The sequence below is a fragment of the Oncorhynchus nerka genome, linkage group LG20 (genome assembly GCF_034236695.1).
Source record: "Oncorhynchus nerka isolate Pitt River linkage group LG20, Oner_Uvic_2.0, whole genome shotgun sequence".
Classification (NCBI taxonomy): domain Eukaryota; kingdom Metazoa; phylum Chordata; class Actinopteri; order Salmoniformes; family Salmonidae; genus Oncorhynchus; species Oncorhynchus nerka.
In genome coordinates this window covers 88206482-88219694 of record NC_088415.1, presented here as the reverse complement: position 1 = coordinate 88219694, position 13213 = coordinate 88206482, and the positions used below count along the sequence as shown (strand labels likewise).

General features: G+C 47.6%; 1 protein-coding gene across 4 annotated transcripts in view; it reads left to right on the top strand.

Annotated features, from left to right (window-relative positions):
* The window catches only part of LOC115101603 (activated CDC42 kinase 1-like), a 153936-nt gene that overhangs the window by 133936 nt on the left and 6787 nt on the right, over window positions 1–13213 (top strand). For 3 of the 4 annotated variants that reach the window (XM_065005947.1, XM_065005948.1, XM_065005949.1), the window contains 3 exons: window positions 3741–5224; window positions 11160–11255; window positions 13060–13187. In XM_065005947.1, the coding sequence (XP_064862019.1) occupies window positions 3741–5224; window positions 11160–11255; window positions 13060–13187 (1708 nt within the window). Of the gene's footprint in view, window positions 1–3740; window positions 5225–11159; window positions 11256–13059; window positions 13192–13213 lie in introns of those variants that run through there. The other variant, XM_065005950.1, reaches the window with a different exon arrangement.

The window sequence follows — 13213 nt, the reverse complement described above, 5'->3', positions numbered from 1 at the left end:
TTGGACAACTATTGTCAGTGACTCTAGGAAGTATGTTTCGCTCGCTGGTTGGTGTTTCTTCTCGTTGGTTGGTGTTTCGCTCGCTGGTTGGTGTTTCTTCTCGGTGGTTGGTGTTTCTTCTCGGTGGTTGGTGTTTCTTCTCGCTGGTTGGTGTTTCTTCTCGCTGGTGGTGTGTGAATGTGTCCAATCTGACTTGACTGTTGCCACAATGTGTCCAATCTGACTTGACTGTTGCCACAATGTGTCCAATCTGACTTGACTGTTGCCACAATGTGTCCAATCTGACTTGACTGTTGCCACAATGTGTCCAATCTGACTTGACCTTTGCCTTTTAGCTCAGCCAGTCTGGTCTCTCTCTCCCCTGCCAGGAAGTCTGGTCTCTCTCCCCAGCCAGGAAGTCTGGTCTCTCTCCCCAGCCAGCCAGTCTGGTGTCTCTCTCCCCAGCCAGCCAGTCTGGTGTCTCTCTCCCCAGCCAGCCAGTCTGGTCTCTCTCCCCAGCCAGGAAGTCTGGTCTCTCTCCCCAGCCAGCCAGTCTGGTGTCTCTCCCCTCAGCCAGTGGTGTCTCTCCCCTCAGCCAGTGGTGTCTCTCCCCCCAGCCAGGAAGTCTGGTCTCTCCCCTCAGCCAGTGGTGTCTCTCCCCTCAGCCAGTGGTGTCTCTCCCCCCAGCCAGCCAGTCTGGTCTCTCTCCCTCCAGCCAGCCAGTTTGGTCTCTCCCCTCAGCCAGTGGTGTTTCTCCCCTCAGCCAGTGGGGTCTCTCCCCCCAGCCAGGAAGTCTGGTCTCTGCTCCCTGCCAGTGTTGTCTCTCCCCTCAGCCAGTGTTGTCTCTCCCCCTGCCAGTGTTGTCTCTCCCCCCTGCCAGTGTTGTCTCTCCCCCTGCCAGTGTTGTCTCTCCCCCTGCCTGTGTTGTCTCTCCCCCTGCCAGTGTTGTCTCTCCCCCCTGCCAGTGTTGTCTCTCCCCCTGCCAGTGTTGTCTCTCCCCCCTGCCAGTGTTGTCTCTCCCCCAGCCAGTGTTGTCTCTCCCCCTGCCAGTGTTGTCTCTCCCCTGCCAGTGTTGTCTCTCCCCTGCCAGTGTTGTCTCTCCCCCTGCCAGTGTTGTCTCTCCCCCTGCCAGTGTTGTCTCTTCCCCTGCCAGTGTTGTCTCTCCCCTCAGCCAGTGTTGTCTCTCCCCTGCCAGTGTTGTCTCTCCCCCTGCCAGTGTTGTCTCTCCCCCTGCCAGTGTTGTCTCTCCCCCTGCCAGTGTTGTCTCTCCCCCTGTCAGTGTTGTCTCTCCCCCCAGCCAGTGTTGTCTCTCCCCTGCCAGTGTTGTCTCTCCCCTCAGCCAGTGTTGTCTCTCCCCCTGCCAGTGTTGTCTCTCCCCCTGCCAGTGTTGTCTCTCCCCTGCCAGTGTTGTCTCTCCCCTGCCAGTGTTGTCTCTCCCCCAGCCAGTGTTGTCTCTCCCCCTGCCAGTGTTGTCTCTCCCCCAGCCAGTGTTGTCTCTCCCCTGCCAGTGTTGTCTCTCCCCCTGCCAGTGTTGTCTCTCCCCCCTGCCAGTGTTGTCTCTCCCCTCAGCCAGTGTTGTCTCTCCCCCTGCCAGTGTTGTCTCTCCCCTGCCAGTGTTGTCTCTCCCCTCAGCCAGTGTTGTCTCTCCCCCTGCCAGTGTTGTCTCTCCCCCTGCCAGTGTTGTCTCTCCCCCTTTCAGTGTTGTCTCTCCCCCTGCCAGTGTTGTCTCTCCCCCCAGCCAGTGTTGTCTCTCCCCTGCCAGTGTTGTCTCTCCCCTGCCAGTGTTGTCTCTCCCCTCAGCCAGTGTTGTCTCTCCCCCTGCCAGTGTTGTCTCTCCCCCTGCCAGTGTTGTCTCTCCCCCTGCCAGTGTTGTCTCTCCCCCTGTCAGTGTTGTCTCTCCCCTGCCAGTGTTGTCTCTCAGCCAGTGTTGTCTCTCCCCTGCCAGTGTTGTCTCTCCCCCTGCCAGTGTTGTCTCTCCCTCAGCCAGTGTTGTGTCCCCCAGCCCCTCCCCCTGCCAGTGTTGTCTCTCCCCCCTGCCAGTGTTGTCTCTCCCCCTGCCAGTGTTGTCTCTCCCCCTGCCAGTGTTGTCTCTCCCCCTGTCAGTGTTGTCTCTCCCCCTGCCAGTGTTGTCTCTCCCCTCAGCCAGTGTTGTCTCTCCCCCTGCCAGTGTTGTCTCTCCCCCTGCCAGTGTTGTCTCTCCCCTCAGCCAGTGTTGTCTCTCCCCCCTGCCAGTGTTGTCTCTCCCCCTGCCAGTGTTGTCTCTCCCCCTTTCAGTGTTGTCTCTCCCCCTTTCAGTGTTGTCTCTCCCCCTGCCAGTGTTGTCTCTCCCCCTGCCAGTGTTGTCTCTCCCCCTGCCAGTGTTGTCTCTCCCCACTGCCAGTGTTGTCTCTCCCCCTGCCAGTGTTGTCTCTCCCCTCAGCCAGTGTTGTCTCTCCCTCAACCAGTGTTGTCTCTCCCCCAGCCAGTGTTGTCTCTCCTCCCTGCCAGTGTTGTCTCTCCCCCTGCCAGTGTTGTCTCTCCCCCAGCCAGTGTTGTCTCTCCCCCTGCCAGTGTTGTCTCTCCCCTGCCAGTGTTGTCTCTCCCCCTGCCAGTGTTGTCTCTCCCCTGCCAGTGTTGTCTCTCCCCCAGACAGTGTTGTCTCTCCCCTGCCAGTGTTGTCTCCCCCTGCCAGTGTTGTCTCCCCCTGCCAGTGTTGTCTCTCCCCCTGCCAGTGTTGTCTCTCCCCCTGCCAGTGTTGTCTCTCCCCCTGCCAGTGTTGTCTCTCCCCCTGCCAGTGTTGTCTCTCCCCCAGCCAGTGTTGTCTCTCCCCTGCCAGTGTTGTCTCTCCCCCTGCCAGTGTTGTCTCTCCCCCTGCCAGTGTTGTCTCTCCCCCTGCCAGTGTTGTCTCTCCCCCTGCCAGTGTTGTCTTCCCCTGCCAGTGTTGTCTCTCCCCTGCCAGTGTTGTCTCTCCCCCTGCCAGTGTTGTCTCTCCCCCTGCCAGTGTTGTCTCTCCCCCCCAGTGTTGTCTCTCCCCCAGCCAGTGTTGTCTCCCCTGCCAGTGTTGTCTCTCCCCCTGCCAGTGTTGTCTCTCCCCCTGCCAGTGTTGTCTCTCCCCCTGCCAGTGTTGTCTCTCCCCAGCCAGTGTTGTCTCTCCCCCAGCTCCCTCCTTCTTCTCTGCTCTTTCCTAGCTCCAGTCCTCTCCTCTTATCTCTCTTTCTCTTCTGTGTCTCCATCTCTCTTCTTCCTCCTTGTCGTTACTCTCCCTCTCTCCCACCAACGGGGCAGTCTGGGTTGCTGTGCATTGAGTGGGTTAAAAGACAAGTTGTTACTGTAGTTTTTAATGGTTATGATTACAGTTGTTTTTAATGTTTATGATTACGGTTGTTTTTAATGTTTATGATTATGGTACTTTTTAATGTTTTTATGAGTTTAATGTTTATCATTACGGTGCTTTTTAAGTTTTATGATTTCCTCCTAAACATCTTTAAAGAGCTAATGTTCTCTGTAGGATTGTGTTTGTTTCCATTCATACACAGTGTATGAATATCCACACATTACAGATGGACACACTGAGGAATATTACCTACTCATTTCAGGGACATTATGCGCATAAATAAACCTTACATCAAAGGCAGCACTCAAGGTTGAGCACTCAATGTAGACAGCTGGGACCTTGGGGATGGACTACACTGCTACATGAGTAATGAGAGGTTACAGAGTTGGGTTAGGCTATTGTTGCCAAAGTCATTAAGTTGTGTTTGTTTGTCTGTTTATTTGTCCAGAGCCATGCTACGACTCAGTGACTGAGGACGAGGAGCTGACCGCCTCAGGCCTCAAGAGGCTGTCGCTACGGAAAGCAAGTTCCATCCTCAAGCTCAAACCCGCCGCCTGGGTCTCCGCCTCCAAACAGGGGGAACGGACTACGGGTTCAGGCCACACCCCCAGCAAGGTGTCGCTCATCGACTTTGAGCAGGAGTTTCCCCCGGCCACACCCTCTCCCTCCACAGTGGCGGAGCTACAGTTGCCCTCATTGGTCAAGCTGGCTCTGGAGGCGGAGTCTATTCTGGACAGGACTCCTCCTCAGAGCCCATGGTGCTCGCTGCCTTGCCCTTTACACCCCACGCCAGTGGTGGACTGGGACGCCCGCCCCTTACCTCCACCTCCTGCGTACGATGACGTGGCGCAGGACGAGGAGGACATGGAGGTGAGCTCCATCAACAGCTTGGAGCAGCGACAGCAGGGGGGGATGGGTGAGAGCCACAGCCCCACGGAGGCCTTCCCGGCTGGGGAGGAGGGGAAACCCCTGGGGGACAACCTCTTCTTACCCTCCCAGCAGGACCAGGCCTACACATCCTTCTCCCAGTCAGCAGAGATATTTCAGGAGCTCCAGCAGGAGTGCATGAGGAGGCTCAATGTGCCCACAGGAGGAGTTCCCCAGCCCCCCTCTCCGTCACCGAGCTCAGGCCTCCAGTCCATAGACGTGCACCGCCATATCGTCCTGTCCTTCTCCGAGGACAAGCCCCAGATCCCTCCCCGCATTCCCATCCCGCCTCGCCCCGTCAAACAAGGGGACTACACCCGCTGGTCCGGTGACCTCTCCCTGTCCCCGACTCCAGCTTCAGAGGAAGTCCAGGACCGGCCCCCTCAGATCCCCCCACGGAACCCCCTGTCCCAGCCAGGCTCACGCACCCCCAGTCCCATGGGGCTCCAGGTGGGCTCCCCCCAGCAGAGGACAATGGTTTGCCCCAGCGCCCCTCTTCCGGCCACATACGGATCCTACCTCTCCACATCCCCAGGGATGATCATGCCCACTACGCACAGCTTTGCCTCGGACCCAAAATACGCCGCGCTCAAGGTCATCCAAGCACAAGCCCAGGGTAAGGACCTGGCCAAGGGGCCATGCATCCTGCCCATTGTCCGCGACGGTCGCAAAGTCAGCAACACGCATTACTACCTCCTGCCCGAGAGGCCGCCTTACCTGGACCGCTACGACCGCTTCTTCAGGGAAGCAGGAAACGTGCCGACCGGTGGCGGCGGTGGGATCTGTGAGGAGAGGCAGCAGGCCAACACGGCCACGGTCAGGCCCATGGTGGTAAACCAGCAGCAGCAGAGCAAAGGAGGAGATATCAAGGCCAACTTCTCCAACAACAACAGCAGTCTGGGCTGCCGGCCGGGCATTAAGGCCTCCATCAGCCTGCCTAGGGTCAGCTCTGAGTGGTCAGCCAGCAGGGCAGTGGGTGGAATCACAACAGACCAGGTCAAGATGGTGTGTAGTACCGAAAGTGCCAGTCAGATTTGCTTTTTATAATCCGTAATCAGGTGATAACTGGAAAACACACAGGCCTACCAAAACAGAGACACACAGGTCTACCAAAACAGAAACACATAGGCCTACCAAAACAGAAACACATAGACCTACCAAAACAGAAACACATAGGCCTACCAAAACAGAAACACATAGGCCTACTAAAACAGAGACACACAGGTCTACCAAAACAGAAACACATAGGTCTACCAAAACAGAAACACACAGGTCTACCAAAACAGAAACACACAGGCCTACCAAAACAGAAACACATAGTCCTACCAAAACAGAAACACACATGTCTACCAAAACAGAAACACACAGGCCTACCAAAACAGAAACACATAGGCCTACCAAAACAGAGACACACATGTCTACCAAAACAAAAACACATAGTCCTACCAAAACAGAAACACATAGGCCTACCAAAACAGAGACACACAGGTCTACCAAAACAGAGACACATAGGCCTACCAAAACAGAAACACACATGTCTACCAAAACAGAAACACACATGTCTACCAAAACAGAAACACATAGTCCTACCAAAACAGAAACACACAGGCCTACCAAAACAGAAACACACAGGCCTACCAAAACAGACACACATAGACCTACCAAAACAGAGACACACATGTCTACCAAAACAGAAACACATAGGCCTACCAAAACAGAAACACACAGGCCTACCAAAACAGAAACAAACAGGTCTACCAAAACAGAAACACATAGGCCTACCAAAACAGAAACACATAGGCCTACCAAAACAGAGACACACAGGCCTACCAAAACAGAGACACATAGACCTACCAAAACAGAGACACATAGGCCTACCAAAACAGAGACACACAGGCCTACCAAAACAGAGACACACATGTCTACCAAAACAGAGACACACAGGCCTACCAAAACAGAAACACACATGTCTACCAAAACAGAAACACATAGGCCTACCAAAACAGAGACACACAGGCCTACCAAAACAGAGACACACAGGCCTACCAAAACAGAAACACATAGACCTACCAAAACAGAGACACATAGGCCTACCAAAACAGAGACACACAGGCCTACCAAACAGAAACACATAGGTCTACCAAACAGAAACACACAGGCCTACCAAAACAGAAACACATAGGCCTACCAAAACAGAAACACATAGGCCTACCAAAACAGAGACACATAGGCCTACCAAAACAGAGACACACAGGCCTACCAAAACAGAGACACACAGGTCTACCAAAACAGAAACACATAGGCCTACCAAAACAGAAACACATAGACCTACCAAAACAGAAACACATAGGCCTACCAAAACAGAAACACATAGGCCTACTAAAACAGAGACACACAGGTCTACCAAAACAGAAACACATAGGTCTACCAAAACAGAAACACACAGGTCTACCAAAACAGAAACACACAGGCCTACCAAAACAGAAACACATAGTCCTACCAAAACAGAAACACACATGTCTACCAAAACAGAAACACACAGGCCTACCAAAACAGAAACACATAGGCCTACCAAAACAGAGACACATGCCTACCAAAAAACAAAAACACATAGTCCTACCAAAACAGAAACACATAGGCCTACCAAAACAGAGACACACAGGTCTACCAAAACAGAGACACATAGGCCTACCAAAACAGAGACACACATGTCTACCAAAACAGAAACACACATGTCTACCAAAACAGAAACACATAGTCCTACCAAAACAGAAACACACAGGCCTACCAAAACAGAAACACACAGGCCTACCAAAACAGAAACACATAGTCCTACCAAAACAGAAACACACATGTCTACCAAAACAGAAACACATAGGCCTACCAAAACAGAGACACACAGGCCTACCAAAACAGAAACAAACAGGTCTACCAAAACAGAAACACATAGGCCTACCAAAACAGAAACACATAGGCCTACCAAACCAAAACAGAGACACACATGTCTAGGCCTACCAAAACAGAGACACATAGACCTACCAAAACAGAGACACACAGGCCTACCAAAACAGAGACACACAGGCCTACCAAAACAGAGACACACATGCCTACCAAAACAGAGACACACAGGCCTACCAAAACAGAAACACACATGTCTACCAAAACAGAAACACATAGGCCTACCAAAACAGAGACACACAGGCCTACCAAAACAGAAACAAAACAAAACAGAGACACACAGGCCTACCAAAACAGAAACACATAGACCTACCAAAACAGAGACACATAGGCCTACCAAAACAGAGACACACAGGCCTACCAAACAGAAACACATAGGTCTACCAAACAGAAACACACAGGCCTACCAAAACAGAAACACATAGGCCTACCAAAACAGAAACACATAGGCCTACCAAAACAGAGACACATAGGCCTACCAAAACAGAGACACACAGGCCTACCAAAACAGAAACACATAGACCTACCAAAACAGAAACACACATGTCTACCAAAACAGAAACACATAGTCCTACCAAAACAGAAACACATAGGCCTACCAAAACAGAGACACATAGGCCTACCAAAACAGAGACACATAGACCTACCAAAACAGAGACACACAGGCCTACCAAAACAGAAACACACATGTCTACCAAAACAGAAACACATAGTCCTACCAAAACAGAAACACACAGGCCTACCAAAACAGAAACACACAGGCCTACCAAAACAGACACACATAGACCTACCAAAACAGAGACACACATGTCTACCAAAACAGAGACACACATGTCTACCAAAACAGAAACACACAGGCCTACCAAAACAGAAACAAACAGGTCTACCAAAACAGAAACACATAGGCCTACCAAAACAGAAACACATAGTCGTACCAAAACAGAGACACACATGTCTACCAAAACAGAAACACATAGGCCTACCAAAACAGACACACATAGACCTACCAAAACAGAGACACACATGTCTACCAAAACAGAAACACATAGGCCTACCAAAACAGAAACACATAGTCCTACCAAAACAGAGACACACAGGTCTACCAAAAGAGAAACACACAGGCCTACCAAAACAGAAATGAGTTATGAGTAATGAGGTATGATTAATGAAGTATGAGTAATGAGGTATGAGTAATGAAGTATGAGTAATGAAGTATGAGTAATGAAGTATGAGTAATGAAGTATGAGTAATGAGGTATGAGTAATGAAGTATGAGTAATGATGCTACAGTATGGCATTACAGTATGTTGGATATGGAGACAAAGAGCACAACTACTGATTCAGAAAACAAGAAAAATGATACAAAAAGTATTAAAAGAAACTAGAAATCGAGTTACAATAAATCAACTTTGGCAGAGTAAGAAGATACACCCACCAGTTTTTTCTTTACCTTGTTCGTTTATCATTTTGCTGCCAAATCAAACTTCCCAAGTCCCTAGAGGATTAAAGTACTGGGATTCGGTCCACAGACAACCCTGCGCAAAACTATCTCACCAATCGATCTAAATCAACACTCTCTCAACCAATCAAGTATCCATCAATTACATTGCACTGTGGAATGAAATTAGAGTTGTTATAATATAGTAAAGTGTTGCCCCAACCCATGTCATTGGTGTTGTATAATATAGTAAAGTGTTGTCCCAACCCATGTCATTGGTGTTGTTATAATATAGTAAAGTGTTGTCCCAACCCATGTCATTGGTGTTGTTATAATATAGTAAAGTGTTGTCCCAACCCATGTCATTGGTGTTGTTATAATATAGTAAAGTGTTGTCCCAACCCATGTCATTGGTGTTGTATAATATAGTGTTGTCCCAACCAAAGTGTTGTCCCAACCCATGTCATTGGTGTTGTCATTGGTGTTGTATAATATAGTAAAGTGTTGTCCCAACCCATGTCATTGGTGTTGTATAATATAGTAAAGTGTTGTCCCAACCCATGTCATTGGAGTTGTTATAATATAGTAAAGTGTTGTCCCAACCCATGTCATTGGTGTTGTATAATATAGTAAAGTGTTGTCCCAACCCATGTCATTGGAGTTGTCTTAACATAAGCTATGGGCATAACACTTCTAAATATTGGTCTGTGGGATCAGCTGCAATCAACACCTAGATTGAACTGGAAGCTGACTTGTTGGGGGACCAGTCCAATATTCCCTATATAGTGCACTACTTTTAACCAGAGCCCTATAGGCTGTAGTTAAAAGTAGTGCCCTATATAGGGAATAGGATAGGATTCCCCAACTTTGGTTTTATTAGTATTGCCAAGTTTTCTGAGCAAAATGATGATTATAATTAGAATTTATTTTCATAATTTTAATTGTTGGACATAACAGACTAAAAACACCAGGAAATCTGTTCCCAAGTAGTCCCACGCATATTAGATGTGATCGTATACAAAATGTAAGCAAGGTTTGAAATTAATATGTTTTAGTCAAATATTATGTCTGTTTGGGCTTCTTGTGGTAAATTTGTGCTCTACAAATGATTTGTAATTATGTTAGACGCTCAAGACATATTTGCCCCGCAGCTGAATGTCGTTGATGATCCTTGGAATAGGCTTTTGTTTTGCTTTGGACACAGTGTTTTGGTGTTTCACGTGCCATCATTGAACAAGAGGGGGCAACAGAGGGCAATTCCTGACCAGTCTTTCCATAACATCAACTCCTGCCGAGGAACTGTTTGTCTGCTTGCTTATAGACATCTTCTCCTTACTGGTGGATTGATTACTTCCTAACTAAATCGAAATTCAATGTTTAAAACTGTAACCAAATTCTATTTGATGTATAACATCCTAATGTAATTTGTGCACCGAGAACACTTGGGAAGATGGATGGACTGAGAAAAGGGTCTTGGAAAAGGTTCAATAAGGAGTCTGCATTAAAGCAGGCAGTCAGACAGACAGTCAGTCACTCAGAAGTCAGTCACTCAATCACTCATTAAAGCACTCACACACTCGCTCATTAAGCACTCACTCATTAAAGCACTCACACGCTCGCTCATTAAGCACTCACTCATTAAAGCACTCACACGCTCGCTCATTAAGCACTCACTCACTCATTAAAGCACTCACTCATTAAAGCACTCACACGCTCGCTCATTAAAGCACTCACTCATTAAAGCACTCACACGCTCGCTCATTAAGCACTCACTCACTCATTAAAGCACTCATTCATTAAAGCACTCACACAATCGCTCATTAAGCACTCACTCACTCATTAAAGCACTAACTCATTAAAGCACTCACACACTCGCCCATTAAGCACTCACTCACTCATTAAAGCACTCACTCATTAAAGCACTCACACGCTCGCTCATTAAAGCACTCACTCACTCATTAAAGCACTCACTCACTCATTAAAGCACTCACTCATTAAAGCACTCATACGCTCGCTCATAAAAGCACTCACTCACTCATTAAAGCACTCACACGCTCGCTCATTAAAGCACTCACTCACTCATTAAAGCACTCACTCATTAAAGCACTCCTCTATGCATTTAAAAGCATTGTATTGGTGCAAGGACGGCTGCAGGGAGTGTCCACCATATTGCTCAGACCAGTCTATTCCTTTCACATCCATGAGGTAGAGTGTACGAGTGCAGAGAATACAATTTGAAGCCTCTCACTCACTCAAAAAGACTGATAGACACTCAACACCTATTATTTTCCACAATGTGTTAGACTTGTAGAACCAACATAATGAGCATGCCATTGAAGTGTTAGTGTCTGAGTATAGTTGAATCATTATTATTTTTTAAAGTGTTGTGTATGTGGTTTTGATTGACAGTAGATGACTGCCGTGCTGATTGGTCAGTGTAGCAGCAGTATTGACCTGATTGGTTGATTTTGTAGAGGACTGCAGAGCTGATTGGTTAGTGTAGCAGAAGCGTTGATATGATTGGTTGTTTGTGTGGCATCCACAGGTGCAGGAGGCGGTACATGGCGTGACTGTAGAGGAGTGTCAGACAGCCCTCCAGAACCACAACTGGAATGTGCAGAAAGCTGTGCACTACCTCAAGGTAGGGGCCCTTGGTGGTAGTGCACTATTACCTTGTCACACTATGGATCCAATCAGAGCTGTACTACGTTGGCCTGGTTACTCATCCACCATAGTTGCTGGAACCTACAATTACAACATTTCTAATCACAGCACTATATAAACTCCCCATGATGTACAGTTAAAGTCAAAGTTTACATACACCTTAGCCAAATACATTTAAACTCAGTTTTTCACAATTCCTGACATTTAATCGAAGTAAAAATTGCCTGTTTTAGGTCAGTTAGGATCACCATTTTATTTTAAGAATGTGACATTTCAGAATAATCTTAAAGAGAGTAATTTATTTCAGCTTTTATTTCTTTCTTCATATTCCCAGTGGGTCAGAAGTTTACATACACTCAATTAGTATTTGGTAGCATTGCCTTTAAATTGTTTAACTTAGGTCAAATGTTTTGGGTAGCCTTCCACAAGCTTCCCGGTTCACGGTTGGGATGGTGTTCTTCCGCTTGCAAGTATCCCCCTTTTTCCTCCAAACATAATGATGGTCATTATGGCCAAACAGTTCTATTTTTGTTTCATCAGACCAGAGGACATTTCTCCAAAAAGTATGATCTTTGTCCCCATGTGCAGTTGCAAACTGTAGTCTGGCTTTTTTATGGCAGTTTTGGAGCAGTGGCTTCTTCCTTGCTGAGCGGCCTTTCAGGTTATGTCGATATAGGACTCGTTTTACTGTGGATATAGATACTTTTGTACCCGTTTCCTCCAGCATCTTCACAAGGTCGTTTGCTGTTGTTCTGGGATTGATTTGCATTTGTCACACCAAAGTATATTCATCTCTAGAAGAAAGAATGCGTCTCCTTCCTGAGCGGTATGACGGCTGTGTGGTCCCATTTTTTACCTTTATTTAACTAGGCAAGTCAGTTAAGAACACATTCTTATTTTCAATGACGGCCAAGGAACAGTGGGTTAACTGCCTGTTCAGGGGCAGAACGACAAACTTGTCGACAGACCTGGACCTTGTCAGCTCGGGGATTTGAACTTGCAACCTTTCGGTTACTAGTCCAACGCTCTAACCACTAGGCTACCCTGTCGCCCCATGGTGTTTATACTTGCGTACTATTGTTTGTACAGATAAACATGGTACCTTTTAGGTGTTTTGGAAATTGCTCCCAAGGATGTGGAGGTCTACAATTTATTTTCTGAGGTCTTGGCTGATTTCTTTAGATTTCCCCATGATGTCAAGCAAAGAGGCACTGAGTTTGAAGGTAGGCCTTGAAATACATTCACAGGTACACCTCCAATTAACTCAAATGATGTCAATTAGCCTATCAGAAGCTTCTAAAGCCATGACATAATTTTCGGACATTTTCCAAGCTGTTTAAAGGCACAGTCAACTTAGAGTATGTAAACTTCTGACTCACTGGAATTGTGATACAGTGAAATAATCTGTCTGTGAACAATTGTTGGAAAAATTACTTGTGTCATGCACAAAGTAGATGTCCTGGTCTGTGGTTGGAGTGGTTGAAAAACTAGTTTGAATGACTCCTACGTGTATGTTAACTTCCGACTTCAACTGTATAAACCCTCAGTGATCTATAATCATTGGCAGCATATGGTGTGCGACTTTCTTTATTTTTCCTTCAGAAGTTGTGGAAATAAAACCTTTCTAGCTTACAAACAGGGATAAGTCCTTTTTACAGAAGTCAACCCATCAAAACATTTGCTGATTTTGAAATATCTGATGACGGATACATGAATAATACAATGTTTTCAGAGATGATGAGTAGTAAGGGTGAGTTGTAACTGATCCTGTTGTTGTCTAGGTTGAGCAGCTGTTCTGTCTTGGCCTGAAGACCAGGCTGGAGTGTCTCAAGATGCTGGAGATGTACAACTGGAACCTGGAAGTGGCCAGCACTCAGCTGCTGGACTCCTACAGCTCTGTCACGCAAAGGTAACATAGAATTCTGGAGAACTTAA